The sequence below is a fragment of the Pecten maximus genome, chromosome 14, assembly GCF_902652985.1.
Source record: "Pecten maximus chromosome 14, xPecMax1.1, whole genome shotgun sequence".
Lineage (NCBI taxonomy): Eukaryota > Metazoa > Mollusca > Bivalvia > Pectinida > Pectinidae > Pecten > Pecten maximus.
In genome coordinates, this window is record NC_047028.1 from 4,919,156 (window position 1) to 4,946,449 (window position 27,294).

Sequence of the window (27,294 nt, forward strand, 5' to 3'; positions counted from 1 at the left end):
TGATAATTACACAATGTATTTAAGAATATTTTGTAAAGAACAAATTGCAATGATCTTAAGACATTCTTGTTGGATTCCATGAACAGATTCACTTTGATTCAACATTTGACTTTTGTAACTAATCATTAGACAAACTTGTGTGTAACACTCGAGGGCTATTCCATTAAAATATCTACCTGACCCCAGGACTTCAAATAAATTACACTTCTATCTATGGTTGTATTTCCTTCCTATAAGTCTATGTAATTTATTAAATAAATTCTATGGGTGGTACCCCTTAACAAAACCTGGAGTCCTGGGGTGTTTTACAGGAATAGCCCTGACAAGTAAGGGTAAAAACACGGAAACAAAAAATACCTATAGAGCCTAAAAGACACTTACCTGTACTTGCCGTACGATGTTCAGAAGTCTCTTGAACACATCATCGTCTGATGACACAGCCTCTTTGTGTATTGCTTCACCGATGATACAGACAATTTGTGGCAGGTTCTTGTTGTTCTCCCCAAGGATAACAGGATGATTTCTGTAGGGAAGGCCCAAAAAATTAAATCTCTCTCTAATCCTACATTATCCCAAGGATAACGGGATGGTTTCAGTAGGGAAGGCCCAAAAAATTAAATCTCTCTCTAATCCTACATTATCCCAAGGATAACGGGATGGTTTCTGTAGGGAAGGCCCAAAAAATTAAATCTCTCTCTAATCCTACATTATCCCAAGGATAACGGGATGGTTTCTGTAGAGAAGGCCCAAAAAATTAAATCTCTCTCTAATCCTACATATTAATTCCAGAAATGTTTGTTGAATATAATATTACAATGGAAGCTATATTGATGAGACAAACAACCTAGAATGAGATCGCTTGCTACTGTAAATGTGATAAAATCTGTGACCATGAAATTACCGTACACAAAATACATTTTACAAGGCTATCTTACTATACAGACTTCTTGATAAGCGAGTTTGGATTTTGAACATTATCACATGAAAAGAGACTAACAAACTATTTTGATCATGGCACAGTAATTTCCTCTCTCTCTCTCTTTTCCTTTTTTTTCTTTCTTGGAAAACTTACATTTCTATCAGATCACAGAGATACCCATATATATGGACAGCCTCATCTTCATCTTCCCAAACAGGTAACCAGGTGATCCAGGCCCCTAATATCTCGTTTATATTGATTCTGGTAGAGTTGTATTTACAAATCTTGGTAACCGCAGAGATGGCATTTTCTGTTGGGTTAACATTCTCCACGGCCCGAGCATCAGGATCTTGGATCATCTTCAGCAGTAGAGGTAAGGCTTCTATTGACAGGAAAACAACAACCATTCAATGATTAGATCGAGTAAGCAACTGCTGAAACAACCATAATGAAAGTCAGTTCATAATACTCTTATCAATCTGTAAACATATACCTATTTTAAGGTAACATTATTTTTATGGTTTTTTTTTTGCACTTTAGGCAATGCACTAAATTATTATTATATCACATTTGATACTCTTTCTGCAGAAAATTACTCAGATGCACCAGTTCATTATTGTGCTTATCTGTTAAAATTCAAAAACATGTTAAAATCTGAGTGTGATAATACTATGTTTACTGTATAACAATGAGTTTGGAATGAGATCTTATACCACAATTTTTTTGTGTTTTTTTGGTTTTTCCTTTTTTATTTGATTCTATATATACCTTGTACCTATATCAATCATGGTTTTGTTTTTTCCTTTATTTGATTCTGTATATACATTGTACCTATATCAATCAGACTCACCAGCACAGGCTTGTGCATACACATCCCCTCCAAACTGGGCCATGACACCAACACCATACGCTGCAGCCTGGCGAACTTCAGCACTTTTTTCAGTAAGGTAGGTCATCATACTCTGCAGAAAGTATTCCTGGTACTTCACAGAGTGCTGGAGATAAAATTCAATAATTCAATACCAACGTATTCCTGATACTTTACAGAGTGCTGGAGATAATCAAAGTGCCACTCATAGGTGTTGTGCAAGAACGATTGAAATACAGGAGAAAAGCGATATTTTGATTCCCCCAAGAGTTCCGATTGAATTTGTTTCTCGGGGAAAGTCAGAGATCATAGCTAAAAATCAGTAATTCAAAACCAAAGAGCAAATCATCAGTTTTTTTCTCCAGTGCCTGATAGCTACATTTTTCTGATTATGAACTATTAAATATTACCTTAATATTTTGTTCCCTATAATTTTGTATACCCCGTATTAGGTAAACATTGTTAGACCAAAAACTTAAGAATATGCTTTCACATGTAAATCTACATGGGTGATGTCTGAAATGAGTGCTTGAGAACTTCAAACTAAATATATAGGTCTTACCGCTCCGCAATGCTCAATAACATCGTCCCAGATACACAAGCCCCACTGTTTGTCTGGCCATGGTCGCTCTGCCCCCTGTAAAACAAAACAGGTATAAATGATACAAAGACCATCAAAAACACTACATAGTGCATGATCAGTGAAAAAAAAACAAGTTTAGCTAAAGCTTCAGGTTAAGCAGAATATCACTAATCTGAAAAGAACCCCCCACCCCCCCCAAAAAAATATCCCAAAAAACAGATTCATACAACGTTAACAAATCCAATCAAGTTCAGGCAATGCAAGTGTTAAGTATTTTTATTGTTTTGATGAGTCTTTTTTCTTCTTTTTAATCCTCAAAATATGTAAAGGGCAAAACAAAACTTTTTTTAAATCTGTCAATGACACGTCTTCCATAACATAACATAACATAACATAACATAAAGGGGCATTATATATAATTAGTATTAATACTGCACACAACTTACCAGTAAGCGGACAAAGTAACCCATGAGCTGTTCAAAGATGGGCAGGAATTCCTCCTTGTGTGTGCCGAACAGTGCATGAATGATGTCAGCAATTTTACTGAGGATGTATACATCTTCATCATCCTACGGGGACAAAAGTAAACAACTGATGTTTGTGAACATGTATGCTACTGCTTCAATAGGAAATTAGAATCCAACTACGAGAACAATGGGACTTAACTGTCACCCTGAGTTCTGAAATACTGATAGTAAGTATTGTAATTAATCAATTAATATCTTTGAAAGTGTAGCAATCACAAGAAAACATTAAAGACCGATATATATACTGACCGACAGGCCAATGTACAGTAAAACATAGTCCCTTCCCCCTGGACTAGTACAGGTCCAATGACATACAAATTAAATGTACAACTTTTATACTGTTTTGAAGACCTTTCAGAAGTAGACTAGACAAACTTGTGATGATATCCCAGTACCATCATTTCTTCCTGCTCCTGTAGATACCCCAGGCAAGCCATAATTAATTTACCATTTTATGTCTGCCGATATCCCGCTCCAGCACAGTACCAACAGGTTATCTACTATAAAATTAATTGTACACTACTACGAGAATACCCTCTGTATGCAGCTTCTGTTTTTGTCTATAACTGAGATTATGTTTTGGAAATAACCTTGGATTTGACAAATATTCTACAGCCCTCATCTCTATTATGGTTTTTGAAAAAAAAAAAAAAATTTCAAATAGCCTCTTTATGATTTTAAACTGTAAAACTTATGTGTAGCACGCTGGAAACTAAATGTTTAAGCTAGAATCACTACATCTTTGATATCCATAGGTTACACTTTTGATAAACCTATCTATCAATACCAACACTTTTATGAATGGCATAGCTTTTCCATTGAAACTATTCCACGCAATTATAAACACCTTTGAATACAACTTCAGTACATAATGCATGAGCAGAACAACTTAATCCAATTTTTTCACCGATTCAGGATGGAGTTTGTATGCCTCATTTTTCATCAGAAAATATGTTAATCGCCAAATAAATTTTTATGAGTAAACTGCAAATTTGGGGAAAATGCTTAAATCTGAAGTAATTTCAATTGGTAACGGGGCTAATACTCCATAGAAAAATCTCTGAAATATCATGCTATTAAATACCAACCTCATTTTCATTTCAACAAATTTTATTGACATGATGTTAATATCAATTGGATCGAATAACAGGCAAGCCTATATAAATTCTTTCCATGGTGGATTGAGTGATCGAATATAATTATAATCTTTTAAATTAATTGGTCTAAATATTTTGAAATGAAATACATAATATAAACAAAGGAATTAAGGGAAGTAACTATTTTTCAACACAAGATAAACACAGAATATGTTACATAAAGCACTTGCACACACACATACACACTTTAATATCAATATAAACAAATATAACAATGATTCAGTTCCGAAGGAAATAAATAAACAATTGTAGACATCAAAGTTAATTAATATAGAGACAGTAACAGGTGGCTAGACCAAAAGTCCATGTGCCTATATTGCACAGGTCATCACCACCTGAGCTGTATAGGAATTTTTTATGCATATAATTTATGTAATTTTAATAATACTGTAGTTAATGACTTTATTCACACACTGATTTAATATATAGAAAACAGGAACTAAAATCAATGCAAGTATATTTTAATACATAAATAAATATCAGCTATGTTCAACTGGGTTCATATATATATATATATAATATTTAACTTACATTAAAAATTATTAATTTCATTAAGAAGTAGTATTTTTCAAGATGAACAGTATGATGGCTTTCTAGATCTTATATAAGTTAAAACGATGAGATTTTCCTATAAAATTTTGGACATCATTAAGTATTACTCTGTTAATATTTCCATCACAACTAGGACATCCATTTAAAATAATGTTAATACAAATATGGTTATGGTCAATATTAAAATTATTGAGGGAAGTAAACAAATTTATCCGCAAGTCATTATGTAGAGGACAATCTAGAAAAAAATGAGAAACTGTTTCATGGTCATCTGAACAATTACATGAAGGATTGTCTGTTAAATGGTCCTGGTTTAAATCAAAATTTAGATCACTGCAATAATGCATCTACCATATCCATAGGTTAACCTATCTATCAATACCAACACTTTTATGAATGACATATGATAGCTTTTCCATTGAAACTATTCCACGCAATTATAAAACACCTTTGAATACAACTTCAGTACATAATGCATGAGCAGAACAACTAAATCCAATTTTTTCACCGATTCAGGATGGAGTTTGTATGCCTCACTTTTCAGAAGAAAATATGTTAATCGCCAAATAAATTTTTATGAGTAAACTGCAAAATTTGGGGAAAATGCTTAAATCTCAAGTTATTTCAATTGGTAACGGGGCTAATACTCCATAGAAAAATCTCTGAAATATCATGTTATTAAATACCAACCTCATCCATAAGTTCATCCTCTACATCCTCATCATAATCTTCATCAACTCTTTTAGCTACAAAAAATTTATGAAAAGATATCAGTTGTATATCATCTGTAAATGGACAAGTGATTTGTCTTCTAAAATCTACAACCTTGAACTATTAAGATTCATTTGAGATTATTTTTTTTTATTCATGACTTGTTTTATAAATCACAGTCTACATAATCTTAAGATCATTAGGTCACACAAATGTATTTAAGTTCAAAACATTAACTTTTTAGCTTTCAGGATATGTTTTTATATTGTTTAATTTTCTAAACCAGAAATGTTGTAACTGGAATGAATAACAGAAATCTAGCATTGTACCTTACTGATGGGTACAAATCTAGCATTGTACCTTACTGATGGGTACAAATCTGGCATTGTACCTTACTGATGGGTACAAATATAGCATTGTACCTTACTGATGGGTACAAATCTAGAACTGTACCATAATGATCGGTTCAAATCTAGCATTGTACCATAATGCTTGGTACAAATCTACAATTGTACATTAATGATGGGTACAACTACTGCAATGACTTTTAGCCAAGGCTGAAAGTGTTAAGTGTTAATTAAGGCTAAAACAAAATAATTACTTGGTTCTCAGGTAATTCTTCATTTGCTTTGAAGTAAAAAAAACAAAAACAAAACACAAAAGCCCCCTTATTTATATATATATTTCCAGGTTGAATACAAAAAACTCCCTCATTATTCTTTGGGAGAAGGATGTGTAGAACAAAGCATCACCAACAAACCATCTAACCATAAAAAATAGATCACTGATGTGAAACAATGACAAAGATTCATGTTAAATAATAATTGTTTCTCACATTTTGGATCAGTTCATATTAAAAGGGTAATGATTGGTTTGAACAACAAGCATGCTGGGTATTGCTTTTATATCCCCTATTGACCCCACTGAAAATAGTAAGGGACCTTGACGTTCACCCAAAAACCCTGAAACTTGAACTTGATTTGTAGCTACTCATACTGAAGTTGCATACCTGCTTTCACCAACATACCTTGAAGTATGGCTGAGAAAGTGTGGAAAATCGAGTGGACAGACTGACAGATGGGGAGGAAACCTATAGTTTCTCCTGTTTCACTGGTAGGGGACTAATAAACAAGCATGCTATCATCTGTTCTGTATTAATACCAATTAACTGATTGAAAAAAACTCCCTCCCTCATATCTTTGAAGGAAAATTGGCCCAAGAAGCAAGTAATTAATCTTATTTAGCCTAATTTGGATTGTGATTGATCTTACCTTGTCGCTCATCTTGTTTCTTGAAGTGCTCCTGTAACTGTTTATCTACAAGTTGTGTCAATAAATTAAGATTTTCCATTGTTAAACAGCCTTTTCCAAGTTTTTCTATGCACTGAAAAGAAAAAAGTGTTTATTTTACTTACAAAGTATTTACCATATAATGTGGATCATCATAATCAGAAATCTACTCTACTCCTGTCTCTCTGGTCTTCTACAATAGGTATTGATAAGTCCATAAACTTTATTTCAGTCAGTTTCCACATAAAAATACATGCCCATTTGATTTTATGTGGTCGGGTGGCACATTGTAACACTTGCCTTTCACCTAGACTGTGGCAAGGATTTGATTCTCTGATCAGACTCTCACGATCGCATGTGGGTATAGGGTTGTATATGTATGTCTTTACGTTGTTTTGTGTGTAATCGTGTGCGCATATTTGTATGGCATGAATGGAAGTACGGTCAGAGCGGAAGTGCTCGTGCGAATGGTCGGTTAGCGTCACTACAAGTATGGTATGCCGTGAGTAATGGCTGTAGTGTAACCACCTGTAGTCAGAATCCTTTTGATCATGGATACAGGCACGGAATACAGACTGTGGTGAGTAACTAACGTTATATCTTTCTGTTTATTTCACTAATTGCTATCTTAGAATGTCTTGTATTCCGGATAAATGTATTTCTAGTATATATCTTAGTGTACGGTCCAATCATGCGTGGCGGTGATTAGTAATAGTATGTCTATATAGGTGTTGCTGATCTGATAGCTTATAAATGTTTATATTGTGATAGTTATGTTATGACGTTTATTATAGGTTATTTGCAGTTGTTGTATTGATATGTCCGTAAATATTGGTATGAATGTCCATCTATAGGTAAAGTAGGCCAGTGAGTTTTACGTGTGTACAAATGTATGGAAGCCCATACGGGCCATATATGAATCATAGTGTGTATTGTGGTAGCGTTAGGAATAGACCGGCACGTGATTCTATTAGTGTTTTATGTTAATATTTAATAATATTTAGGTTTATGATAGCAAGTATTTAGGGTATATAGTATAATATTATATTATTGGAATATCATTTTAGGAAATATGTTGTTAATTAGCACGAGTGTTTGGTGTGAAATTGTCACGTGTGTTATTGTGTGTTTTTAAGCTTTCCATGACGGAGTGAAGTTCCTTGGACAACAGGACACCGGAACAATCACCACGACTTCGGCATCAGGACCGGTAGAAAACTTCGGTCAGCCTCAGAAGGTCTGATGTGATAAACAGACGGGTCAAGGAGCCAAGGATGATAAGGAATGGTGGTCCGTACTACGGTCACTAGATCATGAAGCGGTGACGTCTAACGCTGTTGACGGTATGACGTTATAGCCAGCTAGCTCTCATTGATTAGTTGCTACATACTTTACCTACGGGAAGGTATTGTTGAGACTTATAGTGAGTCATCCCTGTGGGAGGTGCGTGACATACGCCGGATATACCTGAACTGCGGTTCAGTTACTCATGTGTTTCTTAAGTCCATTGAGAGGAGAACTTGTGCCTTTAATGTGTACTTGTACCGGTATTGTGCTGTTCTGTCGACGACTCCGTGACTTTAACCGTAATTGAATGTCAGAGTGTGCAAGGGGTGTGAATGTGCATTTGTATGAATATATCTATTTGCTTTTGTACATAATAGTTAATAAATATTGTTTTGTATAATCTCTTTTATTGTCTTCAATTTCAAAAACCAACTCGAACGCTTGTCCTACGTTGCACAGATGTTACAAGGTTTGGGGTCACCTTCTTGACCATGTGTGTTTCTTTCCACAAATGACCCTTGGCAAGCTTCACTCCAAGCCAACAAGTGTGATTTACATAAGTTGATATAACTTGTTTCACAATTGTTGTAAAATAAATACAATTCACAATTTTATCAAAATACACATAAACATTTTCTGCAGACTGAAGGCTACAGGATCCGTGCTATTACCAAAGAATTTATGTAAAATAACTTTGCTAGCGAGTTCATGTGTTCAGGTAGTACAGATTGTTATAGTCTATACCCTACCCTATCTTAGTTAATACCAGGATATCTTATTCTGTAATACCTTTGCTAGCAAGTTCATGTGTTAGGGTAGTACAGATTGTTATAGTCTATATCAGATAACCCTAACCTATCTTAGTTAATACCAGGATATCTTATTCTGTAATACCTTTGCTAGCGAGTTCATGTGTTCGGGTAGTACAGATTGTTATAGTCTATATCAGATAACCCTAACCTATCTTAGTTAATACCAGGATATCTTATGCAGTAATACCTTTGCTAGCGAGTTCATGTGTTCGGGTAGTACAGATTGTTCTAGTCTATACCCTACCCTATCTTAATTAATACCAGGGTATCTTATTCTGTAATACCTTTGCTAGCGAGTTCATGTGTTCGGGTAGTACAGATCGTTCTAGTCTATACCCTACTCTATCTTAATAAATACCAGGGTATATTATTCTGTAATACCTTTGCTAGCGAGTTCATGTGTTCGGGTAGTACAGATCGTTCTAGTCTATACCCTACTCTATCTTAATAAATACCAGGGTATCTTATTCTGTAATACCTTTGCTAGCGAGTTCATGTGTTCGGGTAGTACAGATTGTTCGGGTTCTATCTCGATCGCCTTCAGTAAGTGTGGACATATGTACTGCCACATCTCTGCTACGTACTGCTCCCCACGAATCTTGGCACAGTCTATTAGAAATGGCAGGCTTTCTGAGGCTGCTATCCGAATATCTACAGAGTAAATGTTTGGAATGTTTTAGATACACATTTAATTTACAGCAATGTAGGGACCAAAGCCCAATATTTGACATGTGTAATAAGTTAAGGGACTGAATTAGGAGACAAATTGACAAATCATTTATCAGAAATCACTCTCTTTGTGGTTCCCTTGTAAACAGCATCCTTAGTTGTACTTCCCACAATACAAGGGGACGGAAATGGATTGAAGATATACCTTTTCAAGTGATATTATCAACGTTAGCACTCCAACCTAATTGATGATAAATCATTGTATTCATTTTAAACATTCAGATGTACTTTAAATAATATCCACTGAGATCTGAAGTTTTCAAAACAAATGCTACTCAAATAATAATTCTGATAATATGTAAACCTGGTAAATTTTCCAATTACAACTTCAACGCATAACTACATAATTTTCTGAAACTTACCATCATGAAAATAAAATTTAAGTAGAGGCACCATAATTCTGCAGACTTCTTCTGCATATGACGCGAAGGCTTCCTTGAGCTCGCGGGCATAACATACTAACATCTGGCATGCTGTGGCTTTTTCTTCAAGTCCCTGCTGTACGGATACCGAAACTTTGCTGAAAATACAGTATCATTTCCATTTTTCTCCAGTGAAACACTTTTATAAGGGCTCTTCCAGGCACAAACAGTTAACCAAACCTGGGATGGGGAGTTGGTGATAACAGTTTTATACAGTGTCAAACAAAATTCATGTTTACAGAGGAGACCTGAAGAAAATCTATTGTGGATGGTTGAGTCAAATTCCTCGTTCTTAACTATTTCTAATGCATGTAAGTCTTCTTATTTTAAGACATTTAGATTTCAGATTTATTTAAAACCAATTTTGAATAAACTATAAAAGAGTATGATCTTTATCAGAGATCATTCCAGTGTGGTTTGCTTACTAACAGCTTCCTACAATGTTAAGCTGACATACCCAGTATCAACATGCATCATACCAGACCGGAACTATCTTGTAAAGGAAATATTTCTTACCTGGTCACCAACAGTAACAAATTGCCAGTCCTGATCACTGTACATTTCTTTCATCTCTTCACCTGTAATTAAGAAACTAATATAGACTTCTTTATGAAATATTAAAAGCATTTCAAATGCATTTCTTTTATAGTTATACAGAATTTCCTCGATTGAACTGAAGTTTGAGCATTGGGTACAAATGCTACTACATACAGTCAAACCTGCTCTAACGACCCCCTGTATATAACGACTGCCTGTCTATAACGACCGGTTTTAAGATTCCCCGTGAGATTTTACTATATAACGACCCTCTGTATAGCGACTACCTGTCTAATGTGGCTAACGACCGGTGATTTCGAACGGCGGTCGCTAATTTGTTTTCTATAGCGACCGATTTCTGTCAGCCATCTTCTGCTCTCGGCAGTCATCCCTCATAAAATCCCCAGAAAATTCAGACACATCGACCCTGGCTTGATTATACAAACAAAGGACCACCACAACCCTGGCCTGAGTATATAAACAAAAGACCCCTACCACCTGTTAGACTATAATTACTGTAGCTGCCCTGGCCTGGGGCTCGGTAAGAGAGGAGTCGGGTCACCATGCGTGTCGGTATTACATTACAACTGTGCACAGGTGGCTTCATTTGACACGGTCAGTTAATTTTGTGATTACAGCTAGGATACATCACTTCAATAACAAACACTGGTCATATCTGTCAACAAGATTTACTCACATGAAAGCCAATAATGCCTTTCTTAATCGTAGCTGTCGGTACTAGCATTTGTACTGCCGCCATCTTTAATTAGTCAATACTAATAACAAGAGATCCCAGAGGGATCTTGGCGCCCACCATTGAATGTTCTTCATATGTTCCATGTCAGATTGATCTTTTCTCTACTTTTCTCTTCTTCTAAGTCTTATTAATAATCTGTGTAAATTCAGAAGAAACCTCTAGTACTTTTCAAACAAGGGAAACCTATATATAAAATTTAAGATTTAGGCATCAAGGGGAACCTATATATGGAATTTGAGAAAGATTCCTTCAGTACTTTCTGAGAAATAGCGATAACAAAACTTCAATTGTCAAAATCCAAGATGGCTGTCTGTCGGCCATGTTGTTTTCTGATCAGTCCCAAAATGCAATATGCATAACTAAGCACCAAGGGGAACCTACATATGAAATTTGAGAAAGATCCATTCAGTACTTTCTCAGAAATAGCGATAACAAACTTCAATGGTCAAAATCAAAGATGGCTGCCTGTCGGCCATGTTGTTTTCCGATCGGTCCCAAAATGCAATGTGCATAACTAAGCACCAAGGGAAACCAACATATGAAATTTGAGAAAGATCCCTTCAGTACTTTCTCAGAAATAGCGATAACAAACTTCAATGGTCAAAATCAAAGATGGCTGCCTGTCGGCCATGTTGTTTTTCGATCGGTCCCAAAATGCAATGTGCATAACTAAGCACCAAGGGAAACCCACATATGAAATTTGAGAAAGATCCCTTCAGTACTTTCTGAGAAATAGCGATAACAAACTTCAATGGTCAAAATCCAAGATGGCTGCCTGTCGGCCATGTTGTTTTCCGATCGGTCCCAAAATGCAATATGCATAACTAGGCACCAAGGGAAACCTACATATGAAATTTGAGAAAGATCCATTCAGTACTTTCTGAGAAATAGCGATAACAAACTTCAATGGTCAAAATCCAAGATGGCTGCCTATCGGCCATGTTGTTTTCTGATCGGTCCCAAAATGCAATGTGCATAACTAAGCACCAAGGGAAACCCACATATGAAATTTGAGAAAGATCCCTTCAGTACTTTCTGAGAAATAGCGATAACAAACTTCAATGGTCAAAATCCAAGATGGCTGCCTGTCGGCCATGTTGTTTTCCGATCGGTCCCAAAATGCAATATGCATAACTAGGCACCAAGGGAAACCTACATATGAAATTTGAGAAAGATCCATTCAGTACTTTCTCAGAAATAGCGATAACAAACTTCAATGGTCAAAATCCAAGATGGCTGCCTATCGGCCATGTTGTTTTCTGATCGGTCCCAAAATGCAATATGCATAACTAGGCACAAAGGGAAACCCACATATGAAATTTGAGAAAGATCCATTCAGTACTTTCTCAGAAATAGCGATAACAAACTTCAATGGTCAAAATCCAAGATGGCTGCCTGTCGGCCATATTGTTTTCCGATCGGTCCCAAAATGAAATATGCATAACTAAGCACCAAGGGGAACCTACATATGAAATTTGAGAAAGATCCCTTCAGGACTTTCTCAGAAATAGCGATAACAAACTTCAATGGTCAAAATCCAAGATGGCTGCCTGTCGGCCATGTTGTTTTCCGATCAGTCCCAAAATGCAATATGCATAACTAGGCACCAAGGGGAACCTACATATGAAATTTGAGAAAGATCCCTTCAGTACTTTCTGAGGATTAGCGATAACAAGAATTGTTTACGGACGGACGGACGGACGGAGGGAGGGACGGACGGACGGACGGACGACGGACCACGGACGCAGGGCGATTTGAATAGCCCACCATCTGATGATGGTGGGCTAAAAAGTCGTAAACTGACACAAATATCCGGATTTCAATTTGGGTCAGAAAAAAAAAAAAAATTGGTTTTAAGAAGTAAGACTATTTAACACAAAATAATTAGTAGTAACACAAATATAATTAATTAATTAATTATTGTGTATTCTTTTTTCTTTATTTATGAAAGAAAGGGAGATAATTTGATAGATACATATAGCATTATTTCAGAACAAAATATTTTAAAAAAATTATCCATAAGACCATTTTGAGTTATATTTTGTGTTTGGGTCCACAAATCATTAAATATTAAACCCTTCAGATTTATAAAGTTTATGCATTTATTTAACTTCTGACTGGTCTTCTGAATGCCCTGTTCAATGACAATTTATTTATGGCAGGTTTAAGTAAATTGGTTGGTACAATAATTTTGACCTGTCTATAAAGGCAACCTGTCTATAGTGACCGTTTTTCTGCCTCCCCTTGGGCGGTCGCTATAGACAGGTTTAACTGTATATACAAATACATAACAGAATGTTTGCTTGTTTGTTGGGTTTATTGCCCTGTGAACAGCCAGGGTCATTGTAAGGTGGAGTCTCCTTGTAGTAGTTGGTGACTACCTCAATGAACCTTATATGGGAAGCCTGTCGCATGCCATCCAGAGCAATAAGGGTAAAGTGTCTTGCCCAAGGACACAACCGCGACAGCACAGACCGGCCTGTTTCTTAGCTTCCGGAGAAACAAAAACTGACAGGGTAGGGAGCGTCGAACCACACACCTCTGATCTTCACCCAAGATAACATTTATATATACGTAAGAGAATGTACCAGATGTGACAATAAATAAGATGAATTAAACAGCTGCAGTAAATGTCAGTCAAAGGCTGTGGTGATTCTATATTAGTATGGACTGATACTGCCTAACCATGCTGTATCTGGTGTAATATATTATGATTGGCGAGAATATTAGATAACACTAAACTGTCAAGCCTTCCTTCAAAGAGGAATTATCAACATAAACTGACACTAGGACATCCAAAATAAATTTTGGTTTGGTTTATTTTTGTTCCAACATCCTATTAACAGCCAGGATCATTTAAGGAAGTGCCAGGGTTTTGGAGGTGGAGGAAAGACGGAGTACCCGGAGAAAAACCATCGACCTACAGTCAGTACCTGGCAACTGCCCCACGTAGGTTTCGAACTCGCAACCCAGAGGTGGAGGGCTAGTGATAAAGTGTCGGGACACCTTAACCACTCGGCCACTGCAGCCCCCCCAAAATAATGGATTGTCTTCCTATTACCGCTATTCAATTTGTTGAATAAATTCTATAGGTGGTACCCCTTAACCAAACCTGGAGTCCCAGGGTGGGGTAGATGTTTTACAAGAATAGCCCAGAGTACTGGAATTACAGTTTGCAATTTGTGTGATGATAATTTAACTTACTTTCCAGTAGTGCAACCTCTGGCTTCAATGAGGCAGCTTTGAGAACAGGACCAATGACTAGAGGCAGATACTGTTGAAATTCTTTTCCCAAAATTTTGCACATTCTAGCCCAAGCAGAAATCATGTAAGAAATCTGAAATTAAAGATCATTTTTCATCTTAAAAAAAAAAAACATAAAAAAATCACAAAAAGCAAATGTCTTGGTATACATAGCAGGAACCTGACCGATTTGAACTTGCCTTTGTATGAATAATCCTTGAATACATGGTAAATTTATCTAGTGCTCGTACAATTTGTACAGGGTTTAGTTTTGAAATATTTGAAGAGTTTGAAAATTGAAAACAAGTTTTGAATCCTGTATTTATCAAATCTATTTCGAAATTGTGAATCCTGTATTTATCAAATCAATTTCGAAATTGAACATGCACAGCTAGGGATCAAGGAGACCATTTCTAATACTTCTTAAGAAATTGCGGCAAAACAAGAATCGCTTCATAAACAGACAAAAGTTTTTTTTTGAAGGCTTGTAATCTGGTGAGGGCTGGATGAAAATCGAACTAATGAAATTAGAGTCTGGTGATATGTGTAGTCCTCCAGTGTTACCTGTGGGTCATCGTCAGCCATATCTTGTTGTTCTGTCTGAGATTTCAGTAACAGCTGCATCACCTCGCTGCAGTCCTGAAGGAACTGCAAAAACAGATGACATCTGTTAAAACATGGTTCTGTCTGATGTAGAGATCTTTTATTCCTAAAAATATTTTGATCTAAAAAAAAACAACATGTAAGAAAGGCTGATAAATGCAGTTTGTTTTTAAAATACTCCCTCATTTTTTTTATCCAGCACCACTCATATTGGATATAGGAAGGCCTGGTATTCTTACCTTTCTTTGCCTACCGCCAGGCCTATCAAACTGATACATTCTATCGTCTTCCCTCGGAGCAGTCTCAGCTCTGTCTGATTGGCCTGCTGTACTATATACTTCAGTGATGGCATAAACCTGTTTGGGGGAAACAACTGGCACTTAACAATCCATACTATGATATAATCAATGTTTAACAATCCATACTATGATATAATCAATGTTTGATTTCACTCAATTTTCATACAGCTAAGACTGATGTTGAAGTAAGATGTTATTGATACTTGACCAGTTTTGGTGTATAAGGATATTTCATAAACAGTTGTATACTGTATTTATCTGCAAATAAACCCCTACCAACAATTAAGATCCCTGCTTCATTTTTGCTGAATCATCAATTCTAATAGTAAGATATATAAATAGTTCACAAAAGCCTTTCCCAAAGTTTAATTCTGAAATTTTACACTTGGGGTGGGGGGCTTATTTGAGGATATATAAGATACAAAACTCTAACACGTGGGGAAGGGGATAATTTCAGTGTAAATATGGTAAATAGAGGAGAGTTTATCATATCTGGGGGTCAGATACTATCTAGCAATGAAGAGTCATCATCAAGATACACCTTCATATTTGCAAATTACATCATTCCCCATTTTCAGTTTCGGTGGACTTAAGTGTTCAACATAAAGGTGCACATCAATTTTTTTAATTAGAAAGCAGAGACTCCTTAACCCATCTTTCTTCAACTGACATTTCAAAATGACGTTACTGTAAGTAACAAAGTATCTTTATATTTAAAGCAAACAAATGATGTGTGAAATAATGGAATGACTTAACATGAAATTGAACTAACAATTATTGAATCCAATTTAAACAATTTCAGAAAACTTTGGGGTCAGATACTATCTAGCAATGAGGCGTCATCATCAAGATACACCTTCATATTTGCATATTACATCATTCCCCGTTCTCTCTAGAGCAAACATATACCACTAAAGAAGTATTATTGATACCATGTAATGACCTATCATGGGTTTGATTCTATGAAATAGGTAAATAAGTATGGGTTTATTTTCATGTATTTTCTCCCACTCATAGATCAGTATTAAACACAAAGTGTACATTTTCAATCGAGAAACACAGAAAATGGCATGGCTGAAAAATGTAATCAAAATGAAATATTTCTGCACCCACATGTAAACAATGATGCAAATTAGAACTGAACTATCACCCCGAGTATAACTAACACCCCCAGCAGGTGGTCACTCATAAACTGTTCGACTGATTAGAAGCCTTCTTATGTATCAAGTTTTATTGAAGCCAGCCTGTTAACATAGGAGTTGTACAGATGTAAACAGATATGATGTTCCCAGTATACCTATCATCCTTCCCAGCTTTGTAGCCGAGTCATAAAACGTCAGAATCTATCGATTATAATTGTTTCCAAGACTGAACTCTGGGGGTCAGATACTATCTAGCAATAAAGTGTCATCATCAAGATACACCTTCATATTTGCAGTCATCATCATTCCCCATTCTCTCTAGAGCAAATGTATATAACCGCTAAAGAAGTGTTATTAATACTATGTAAAGCCATATTTATAAGGCCATATAAAATGAATTAGTTGGCTCTCAGGCCAATTTTTGAAAAAAATAGATGAGGGAGGGAGATATTTTTCTTAAATCTTTTTAATAGATACAAAACAGATGATCACATTTTTTTTTTTTTTTTTTCATTCACATCAAAATGAAATATCTAATAAATGCTTTGAAGCAACTTCTGTCTTCATTAATTTCAACAAGAAACAGCAAAATTTTCTTATAAATTTCCCCATGGCATTTCAGTTTGTAGGGAAACGTCCATGCCCAAATGCATTAGGGCAATTTTATTCTATTGCTTTTGTGATAAAATCGGTAATGCAGCTACTTTTGTTTTGGATGCGGGCCGGCCTGAGAATTATTTTTTTTTATGACCTAATGATCTATCATGGGTTTGATTCTATGAAATAGATAAAAAAAAAAATATATGAATACATTTTCATGTAATTCGAGAAACACAGAAAATAGCATTGCTTAAAATTGTAATCAAAAAGAACCATTTCTGCACCCACAGGTAAACAATGATGCAAATTAGAACTAAATTATCACCCTGAGGATAACTAACACCCCCAAAATGTGTTCAATTGTAAACTGTTCAACTAATCAGATCAGAGGCTTTCTTATGTATCAAGTTTTATTGAAGTCAGCCTGTAAACCCAGGAGTTGTACAGATGTAGACAGACAGAATGTTTCAAAGACTGAACTCTGGGGTCAGATACTATCTAGCAATAAGATGTCATCATCAAGATACACCTTCATATTTGCAGTCATCATCATTCCCCGGCAGGCTTTATTCCCCCCCATTCTTTCCTTTTCTTTCAAGATTATGATTTGAATATAACAAGTGCAGAGAAAATTCCTCATTTCTAATGGTACTGTAAATCTTTCATATTTCACATGGAATTTCGGAGACTGTTATAACAATTATCTGCAAAAAATAATTGATCCCCACCCAATACCTACATGTGGTGGAATAGTCTGTGTAAACCAGATCAACTTACAGTCCATATCCTGTGTAAACCAGATCAACTTACAGTGTATATCCTGTGTAAACCAGATCAACTCACAGTCCATATCCTGTGTAAACCAGATCGACTAACGGGCCATATCCTGTGTAAACCAGATCAACTAACAGTCCATATCCTGTGTAAACCAGATCAACTAACAGTCTATATCCTGTGTAAACCAGATCAACTAACAGTCCATATCCTGTGTAAACCAGATCAACTTACAGTGTATATCCTGTGTAAACCAGATCAACTCACAGTCCATATCCTGTGTAAACCAGATCGACTAACGGGCCATATCCTGTGTAAACCAGATCAACTAACAGTCCATATCCTGTGTAAAAAAGATCAACTCACAGTCCATATCCTGTGTAAACCAGATCAACTCACAGTCCATATCCTGTGTAAACCAGATCGACTAACGGGCCATATCCTGTGTAAACCAGATCAACTAACAGTCCATATCCTGTGTAAACCAGATCGACTAACGGTCTATATCCTGTGTAAACCAGATCAGCTTACAGTCCATATCCTGTGTAAACCAGATCAGCTAACAGTCTATATCCTGTGTAAACCAGATCAACTAACGGTCCATATCCTGTGTAAACCAGATCAACTAACGGTCCATATCCTGTGTAAACCAGATCAACTCACGGTACATATCCTGTGTAAACCAGATCAACTAACGGTACATATCCTGTGTAAACCAGATCAGCTAACAGTCTATATCCTGTGTAAACCAGATCAGCTAACAGTCTATATCCTGTGTAAACAAGATCAACTTACAGTCTATATCCTGTGTAAACCAGATCAACTAACAGTCCATATCCTGTGTAAACCAGATCAGCTAACAGTCTATATCCTGTGTAAACCAGATCAGCTAACAGTCTATATCCTGTGTAAACAAGATCAACTTACAGTCTATATCCTGTGTAAACCAGATCAACTAACGGTCCATATCCTGTGTAAACCAGATCAACTTACAGTCCATATCCTGTGTAAACCAGATCAACTAACAGTCTATATCCTGTGTAAACCAGATCAACTTACAGTCCATATCCTGTGTAAACCAGATCAACTTACGTTAATATCCCGTCTTCATGGCCTGATATGTTTTGTGTTACTAACCTGTATAGTATATTTCACATCTTACCTGTCATAATACTGTACAAACTTTTCTTCAGCAGTATCTGCCACCGACGCCAGCGTCGTGACTACCTGCTCAAGAACCATTTTTGTTCCTTTCTCCATTAACTGGAATTGACAAGTTAACAAGATGTTAGCACAGTTCTTATCAAATTTTCTTTCGTTTTGATTCATCTAGAGAAGTTTTCCACTTACATTCATCAACAACTAATTTAAGCAGTTTATTCAATGGCTATTTTCAATGGCTATATTCATGAACCATGATCTATAAAACAAACTGCTAATTTAACATGGAAATCCACTTCCAACATTTCATTGAAGACAAAATTACTTCGTAATTTAAGAAATATTAATGACCTTGACTTTAGACAGGAAGTTTTCCGTATGAAGTTTAATTTTTCAGAAATCATTGTGAGGACGTAAGCAACTAATACAAGTCTAACAAAGTAATATCAGATCACTTTTTCAAATCACACAAGAAATGCCAACAAATAGGGAGCTCTCAAGTTGAAAATTCCTATTTTCATTCAGTGAAATACTACATGCGATGCATACCTTATTTGTTAAATTTTCACTTCATAGCTAGTTTAACACACCTACACACCTCTTTGTTGTTTCCAATTCAATCTACCCACCTCTTTAAACTTGCTAACAAGAACTTGCTCCAACTTGAGTATGATGACGTCAAGGTACTGGACAAGGATAGTTTTAGGACAGTCCTCGCTGAAGTTTACAAGGGCTGCTGCACCATGTGCCTGTACTCGAGGATGAGCATCATCATCCATGACCATCAGCAGAGACGGTACGACCTGTAAGTCAGAAAGAACCCCATGCCAAGGATAGAACCATTCTCAACGAAGAAGTTTTGTTGATCACCTTTTATTTTCACGAATGACCTACACTATGTCTTTAACGTTATTAACTTTTAACATAAGATATGCACAGGAGTCTTCTGCTTTTATCTCATTCTTCATGGAACATTCTTCTGATGAACAAAATACTTTTTAAAGAGACACACAGGTATGGCCTTAAATACAAACAGTTATTCATCGTTATCTCTTGGAAGTAATAATGATTGCATTGGATTCCACTTCATGGAGTTCTTGATACAAAACTGGTCTTTAAATATTTAAGACAATGAAATACACATTTCTGCTCTTTATCATTGATATCCCGTCTCAAAACACAAGTCCTAGTTCTGTGACAAATTTGATTTTGTACTCCAGACCAATCCCTTACCTTTTCATGAAACTTTTTCTGCAATACTGGTCCAAAATCTGTTGAAATTTGTCCTATGGCATTGCAAGCAGCATATCGGACTCGTGGATGCTGGAAAGAAAAGCATAAAATAGAGATTACCATGGCAACAAAGATAATACAAGCATTATTCAGCATTCCATTGAACTTCATGAAATGACTCATAAAGGTAAATGTTTATTTGATACAACAATAAGTTCCTGGCTGGTAATAAGCACAGACACTTGAATTGCGGTTTAGGATAAATAGAAACAACTTGTAAATATTTCATTATCCTGCAATAAACTCATTCCCCAATTTTAGTTCATGTGTATCTTTTGACTCTGGGTCTGGAAACTTACAGGATCCTTGAGGAAGGGCAAAATGGCCTCGACAACATTGCCAAGCATGATCTCCATCTGTTGGTGGCATCCCTCCCCACAGGCCGATATAGCCATCAAGGCCGCGTGTCTGTACCGCCAGTCATCTACAAAGTTTGTTCAAATGTTACACAACCAGCATACATACACCTTAGAACAAATGTTACACAACCAGCATACATACACCTTAAGTACTTACTACATATCCCCGCCTGGCCCCTTTAAAGCAGTGACCTTGACCCAAAACCCCTTAAACTGGAACTTGTCCTAGATATTATGATCCTTTATCACTGTGTTGATCAAAATCTCCCACAGAATGAAGCCCCTGTATAGTGCTGACAATCTCTAGCATTACATACATACGTACAAGACAGAGGAGAGGAAACCTATAGTTCCCTGGTTTCACAGGTAGGTGACTAATAATAGGCTAATAGAGCTATTAAGCTTGCATATGCCTGTACTGCCAGTCATCTACGAACTTCATTCAAGCCTGAATTAATACCTAAGCATTTCATATACCATTTTCATATCAGATCTACCTTGGTAAGTGTGTATGATTTAACAATTTCTACTAATTGTACTGTCAGGGTCAGAATAAAACTTATCACTAGGCACTACCTGATTATTTGGGACGACTATATCTTATTACAAATCAGGGTTAAAAAATGAATCTTTTCTTTTATCTATAACATTATTTTCCAACCTAAAGTGTCTCACAAAAATGCTACTGGAAATCTGTCTGAATTCCGGATCAAAGACTTTAATTATGAGTGTGAACTTTGAAAAAAACCCACAATAGTTGAACGTGATAATTTACAATTTACTGAACATTATACCATTCATGAAAAATCTTTTCAGCAATATTTGAGTTTAAGTTCAAATTATAGAATGTTAATGAATCAGAACACATTTGACATTTGTGTTGCCTTTTTAATAAACCTTCTGGAGGTTATCTAGTAACTTTTAAAAGTTCAGATCATTGGCCCTGATGATTCGGTTCAAAATAAAGTTGTAAAAACTTACTGTTCTGCAACATCTGTGGAATGTTTGCCAGGATGTGGGGCAGAGTAGTCTTCCCGCCCAGAGCACAGGCCAGACGGTCTAACGCACTCTCTGCTGAAATGGCATTACTGTAACGAAAAACAAACTTCGATCTGAAATAACATATCACCGAAACAAAATCTTAAATTCCACCACAAAGCTTTCTGCATAGACTTGACAGATTTTCGAGTACTGTAAATCACTTGGATTTCGGGAATACTAGATTTCGTGAACTTACCTCTTCAGACTTATTCGCGAATACATGATTCACGGACACTGATCTAGAAATGACTTTAAACTTGCGGATGATGAGTCTTTAGAGTCATGGACTCTACCATTACTTATATTGGTAACCAATAGCTTCGCCACCATCTGGAGGTTTTATTTTCTTACAAATAATGGCGAAGGATTTGAATTCGCAATTTGACTTTCCTCGCGTATTAATGGAAAAATAAATCTGACACAAAATACAGTATACCTAATAACTGATTTAATAATTTCTAGTTTCAGGCCAAAGCATCCAACACAAACCACTCTACCACGGTATTAAAACTATGTCAGTTTTTGAAACAAGTATGCTGGGTATCGCTGAAGCAATACATATCCCCTACCACCCCCCCACCCCCAGAAAAAGGTTCAAATTATGCATCCGAAGTATTAAATGAGATTTCTTTAAAAGAAATTATGACATTCATGAGAACAAACAGAAAACAAAGTGTACCTTTCTGTATCTTCCTCTTCAGGTTCATCTTGTAGTGCCCAATCTTCCTCTTCCTCAAGGTCGACCATCAACGCCAGAATCTGTGGCACTGCAACACACAACGAAGCATTCTTAAACCATCATTAACAATTGCAAGAGTCGTCATTTAAAATGATGTTCAGGCTTAAAATGTCAAACAAGAGGCCCATGGGGCCTGTATCGCTCACCTGGTTGGATTAGACCAAACGTCAAAATAATGTTCATATTCAATTTGTTATTTTGTCAATCTCTAACAATGCTATATATGGTTATAGTGTGGGAATCCGAACTGCTTTAAAGATTAATAAAGTCCAGACTCTCTAAGGTCTGAAAGACCTCAAGAGTTGTTTTTAGAACATGCATTCATTCATCACTTTATGACTAGTAGCGATTTAAAGGAATTACCTCGATTTCCCCTATTTGGCCCCGCCCCTTTGGCCCCTCGGGGGTCAGAGTCACCATTTATGCAAAATCTGTTCCCCTTTCCTGAAGGAAGTTTCTGACTAAATTGGATTCAAATCCATTCATAACTTTATGACTAGTAGCGATTTAAAGGCATTACCACTATTTCCCCTATTGGGCCCCGCCCCTTTGGCCCCTCGGGGGTCAGAGTCACCATTTATGCAAAATCTGTTCCCCTTCTGCCAAGGATGTTTCTGACTAAATTGGGTTCAAATCCATTCATAACTTTATGACTAGTAGCGATTTAAAGGAATTACCTCTATTTCCCCTATTGGGCCCCGCCCCTTTGGCCTCTTTGGGGTCAGAGTCACAATTTATGCAAAATCTGTTCCCCTTCTCCCAAGGATGTTTCTGACCAAATTGGGTTCAAATTCATTCATAACTTTATGACAAGTAGCGATTTAAAGGAATTACCTCTATTTCCCCTATTGGGCTCTGCCCCTTTGGCCCCTCCGGGGTCAGAGCCACCATTTATGCAAAATCTGTTCCCCTTCCCCTAAGGATGTCTCTGACCAAATTGGGTTGAAATCCATTCATAACTTTATGACAAGTAGCAATTTAAAGGAATTACCTCTATTTCCCCTATTGGGCCCCGCCCTTTTGGCCCCTTTGGGGTCAGAGCCACCATTTATGCAAAATCTGTTCCCCTTCCCCCAAGGATGTCTCTGACTAAATTGGGTTAAAATCCATTCATAACTTTATGACTAGTAGCGATTTAAAGGAATTGCCTCTATTTCCCCTATTGGGCCCGCCCCTCCGGCCCCTGGGGGGTCAGAGCCACCATTTATGCAAATTCTGATCCCCTTCTGCCAAGGATGTTTCTGACCAAATTTGGTAAAAATCCAATAAGAACTTTTTGACTAGTAGAGATTTGAAGCAAATGTTGACGGACGGACGGACGGACGACGGACGCCGCGCCATGACATAAGCTCACCGGACCTTTGGTCCAGGTGAGCTAAAAACAAACAACTCTGTACAGTAGTAATGTTTACAGGGCTATCTTAAAATTTTTCCATTTGGGAGGGGTGGGTGGCATCTATATTAAAATTTGATGGGTGGTGGAGGGTAGAATCTCATTTTTCAAGTATTATTTATACTACAAATGTTTCAATATTTGATGGGTGGTGGGGTTCAGAAAAAGTGCATCCCATCCCTCCACATGGATAATTTTGGAACAGTCCTAAATCATTTAACATAGAGCTGTCATGGAAACCTATCAAAAATTGAACATTATGATGCGAGTTGGAAGGAATTGAAAAGGCACAAAAAACAATGAAACTCATATTTCCCACGTCACAGCTGTTTTGTTCCAGTATGTTGAATGCAAGAGTATGGAGTATGTAGCTCTTTGTTGTGTGTAGGAGTTTGGTTTGTTTTTGTTTAACGTCCTATATTAACAGCCAGGGTCATTTAAGGACGTGCCAGGTTTTGGAGGTGGAGGAAAGCCGGAGTACCCGGAGAAAAACCACCGGCCTACAGTTAGTACCTGGCAACTGCCCCACGTAGGATTCGAACTCACAGCCCAGAGGTGGAGGGCTAGTGATAAAGTGTCGGGACACCTTAACCACTCGGCCACCGCGGCCCCGTGTGTAGAGTATGATGTATGCTGGGGTATGGTGTGTGTAGGAAAGTTGTTCAGTCTAAAGCATATATCAGCCAAAAATTGTCTTAGAACAATAAATCGAGGGCTTGTCTTGGATACAATGCTGCAAACTGATCTAAAGTTAAAGATCCATTATTGCCAATTATTGGACCTTCAGAACTATTTTCAATTAGACCTAAAAAAAACACCTGCTTTTCCGCTAACCCTAGTGACTCGCCATAATTATTTTTGTGCCCACCCTTGTCAATTTTCAAGGCAGGACAATTAAAGTCAAGGTTGTTTGTCTATATAAATTTTATAGTAAAAACTAATTAAGAAATAAAATATTTTCCCAACTACCTACATTATTTTTTTCTGACATGTTAGTGGAAACACGTGTTACTTTTTGGGCCTTATATAAGGACTTTTTACTGAAAATTGTAATACACCACAGATGCAAAAGTGCTCCTGTAATTAAATCTAAAACACCAACCAACACTTAAAAGAGCTAAAATGCTTCAAGATCTACTGTAATCAGGAATGCACATATCAGGGTCAGATACTATCTAGCAAGAAGTTTTCATGAAGATCAACTCCTTCAACTTTGCAGTATACATCATTCCCCATATCATATTACAACAGAACTTGATGAACAGGCTACATGTAGCTCGTGGCAAAACAGCCTGGAACCATTATATTAATTGTTAAAAATGACTATCAGTATGCCTAGATGAAAATATTTCAGAAATCAACGAAAATAGCCATAAATGCCTTTTTCCTTTTTCTTCAACCCAAAATCAGAGAGAGAGAGAAAAAAATAATTCTGAACAATTTTAGCATCTTAAAATGACAATGTAATGATAAATGTGGTTACATTTATCCATCTTTAGGAACCCTGAAGATGTCTCCACTATCATGTACTCATAGTTACCTGTACACTAGAGTTAACAGTGTTTAACTAGAGTGGGCACTTATGTAACTTCAAATCTTTACAGTTTGTAAATTCAATGTGACATACCAAGGAGGGACATGAATTTGCTGAATTTGCGAACCATAGCTGGAGCAGTTTCTGACAAGGTCACTATGGCTTCCATCCCTAACTGTCTCCAGGAATCCTCCAGGTTGGCATCGGACACAATCTGGAAATTAAACTCAACATATGATGTCCAGGGCAAGAAATAAAGCCAGGTCTGATGGCCCAGGCTCAGGAGATTTTGTTTGTGATCAAGAAAATATTGGTGACTACTTAACCAATTGGCAAGTGAAAAATATCTTGTAATTTTTATTTTCTCAAAAAACAATCTATTAATTCAGTTTAATTTGACCACTGTTTTACCTTGGGCAAGTACGCTAGAACTCAAACTTGCCTGAAGGACCAGTGATTTTTTTTCTGTTTCAATTTTATTAAATTACCAAAGAATCAGCTACTTCAAAAGCTATGTCACGAATGATTAAAATCTTTGATCTCTGACTTGAATTTGGGACCTTTCTAAGTTTCTATGGTAACATAAAGATAATCTTTATTCACACTGCTTCTTAGGACTTTCCAATATTCATATAGGAAACTATGCATGGTGGCTGTTAAAGTTCAGGTGTTAAATCCCTTATTTTGGTGTCATGTCAAACCTCAAGTTCTTCTAATGGGTAGATATTTCACTGGAAGAGCCTTTATTAAATAATTAAAAAAATTTTTTTTAAAGATTTGTTTTCCAAGCGGAGATTGATTAATCATAAACTAAATGACAAATTTCTTACCTTCAGACAGAATGGTATAATGTTATCGAGCTGACTGCGTAAGTACTTTGGAACTGTTTCTGCTAATTCAATCAGACATTTCAGAAGGCTGTCGTCATCTTGAGCATTCACGCTGTCAACCATAGCCTAAAAATAATTGTTATAGTCAAAACAAGTGGAATATTCAACATAATTTCATACTAACTTAGGTTTTTATTTGAGCAATAGTTTTCAAGTAAACAGTTTTTTGTAATTTCTACTCCACATCTTGACTTAATAAAATAGTTTCTTTTAAATTTCTAGGAGAGCTTCTAGAAACCTGACCTGACTATTGCAATGCCCATGTGATCATGTTGTTTTGAACGTACTCACTTACCTAATAACTATCACACACTAGTTAATGGTTCTCCAGATATCATCAAACAACCAGAAATAAAACGAATCAAATGTGGAAAATTCTGACCATGACAAAAGTTTTGTTTATTTATATACTGTTTCATCAGCAGTGAACATGTGTACAACACAGAGCGACATAAGTTCTAGCACCAAAATGCATAAAACAAGGAAATGTAACAAAATAGTAGCAACAAAGCAAAGTAAAGTTATTTTGGATTAACAGGTATTTTGAATTTCTTTATAAAGTTATCATCAAAGATAGCATTTTCAAGACTATAAATAAGATGGTTTTCCCACATATTTTCAATTTTGAAAATTTGTTTCAATTTTCACCTGTAAAATGGCTGGCAACAGGTCTTTGAAGTGGGCAAGGATGGATTGTTGTTTGTCGTTAGCTACAAGAAATGCTGTTGTAGCCTTTACTGCCTCGATTCTAACTTGGAGATGATCACCGTCGTTTAAGTTAGCGTTCAACATCTGTTTTATTACACCAAGGTAGTGGTTCTGTTGGTTGCCAAATATACCAGGCACATTCCTGAAATCAAGCAGATTTAAATACTTCACATTTATTGAAAATATTCTTCAAACATCACCCAAATTGGAACAAAAAACTACATCCTGAACACGTGGAAAAAGACAAGGGCATCAAGTAGACCTTGAGAGTATGCTTTGGACTCCATATCCAACACCTTGGATTGAAGGGACCTATGACAAATACTACAATACAGAAAAATTTCTACAAAACATTTCAAACTCAA

General features: G+C 36.4%; 1 protein-coding gene across 1 annotated transcript in view; it reads right to left on the bottom strand.

Annotated features, from left to right (window-relative positions):
- LOC117341920 (importin-5-like) overlaps positions 1 to 27,294 on the bottom strand; it is a 38,366-nt gene that overhangs the window by 4,626 nt on the left and 6,446 nt on the right. The window contains 23 exon segments of the mRNA XM_033903781.1: positions 382 to 523; positions 1,073 to 1,301; positions 1,770 to 1,914; positions 2,350 to 2,424; positions 2,817 to 2,939; positions 5,297 to 5,352; positions 6,589 to 6,700; positions 9,184 to 9,356; positions 9,797 to 9,929; positions 9,931 to 9,954; positions 10,373 to 10,434; positions 14,355 to 14,487; positions 14,958 to 15,060; positions 15,236 to 15,352; positions 18,974 to 19,074; positions 19,602 to 19,775; positions 20,206 to 20,295; positions 20,565 to 20,689; positions 21,606 to 21,712; positions 22,345 to 22,432; positions 25,425 to 25,545; positions 26,162 to 26,287; positions 26,870 to 27,071. Coding sequence (XP_033759672.1) covers positions 382 to 523; positions 1,073 to 1,301; positions 1,770 to 1,914; positions 2,350 to 2,424; positions 2,817 to 2,939; positions 5,297 to 5,352; positions 6,589 to 6,700; positions 9,184 to 9,356; positions 9,797 to 9,929; positions 9,931 to 9,954; positions 10,373 to 10,434; positions 14,355 to 14,487; positions 14,958 to 15,060; positions 15,236 to 15,352; positions 18,974 to 19,074; positions 19,602 to 19,775; positions 20,206 to 20,295; positions 20,565 to 20,689; positions 21,606 to 21,712; positions 22,345 to 22,432; positions 25,425 to 25,545; positions 26,162 to 26,287; positions 26,870 to 27,071 — 2,761 coding nt within the window.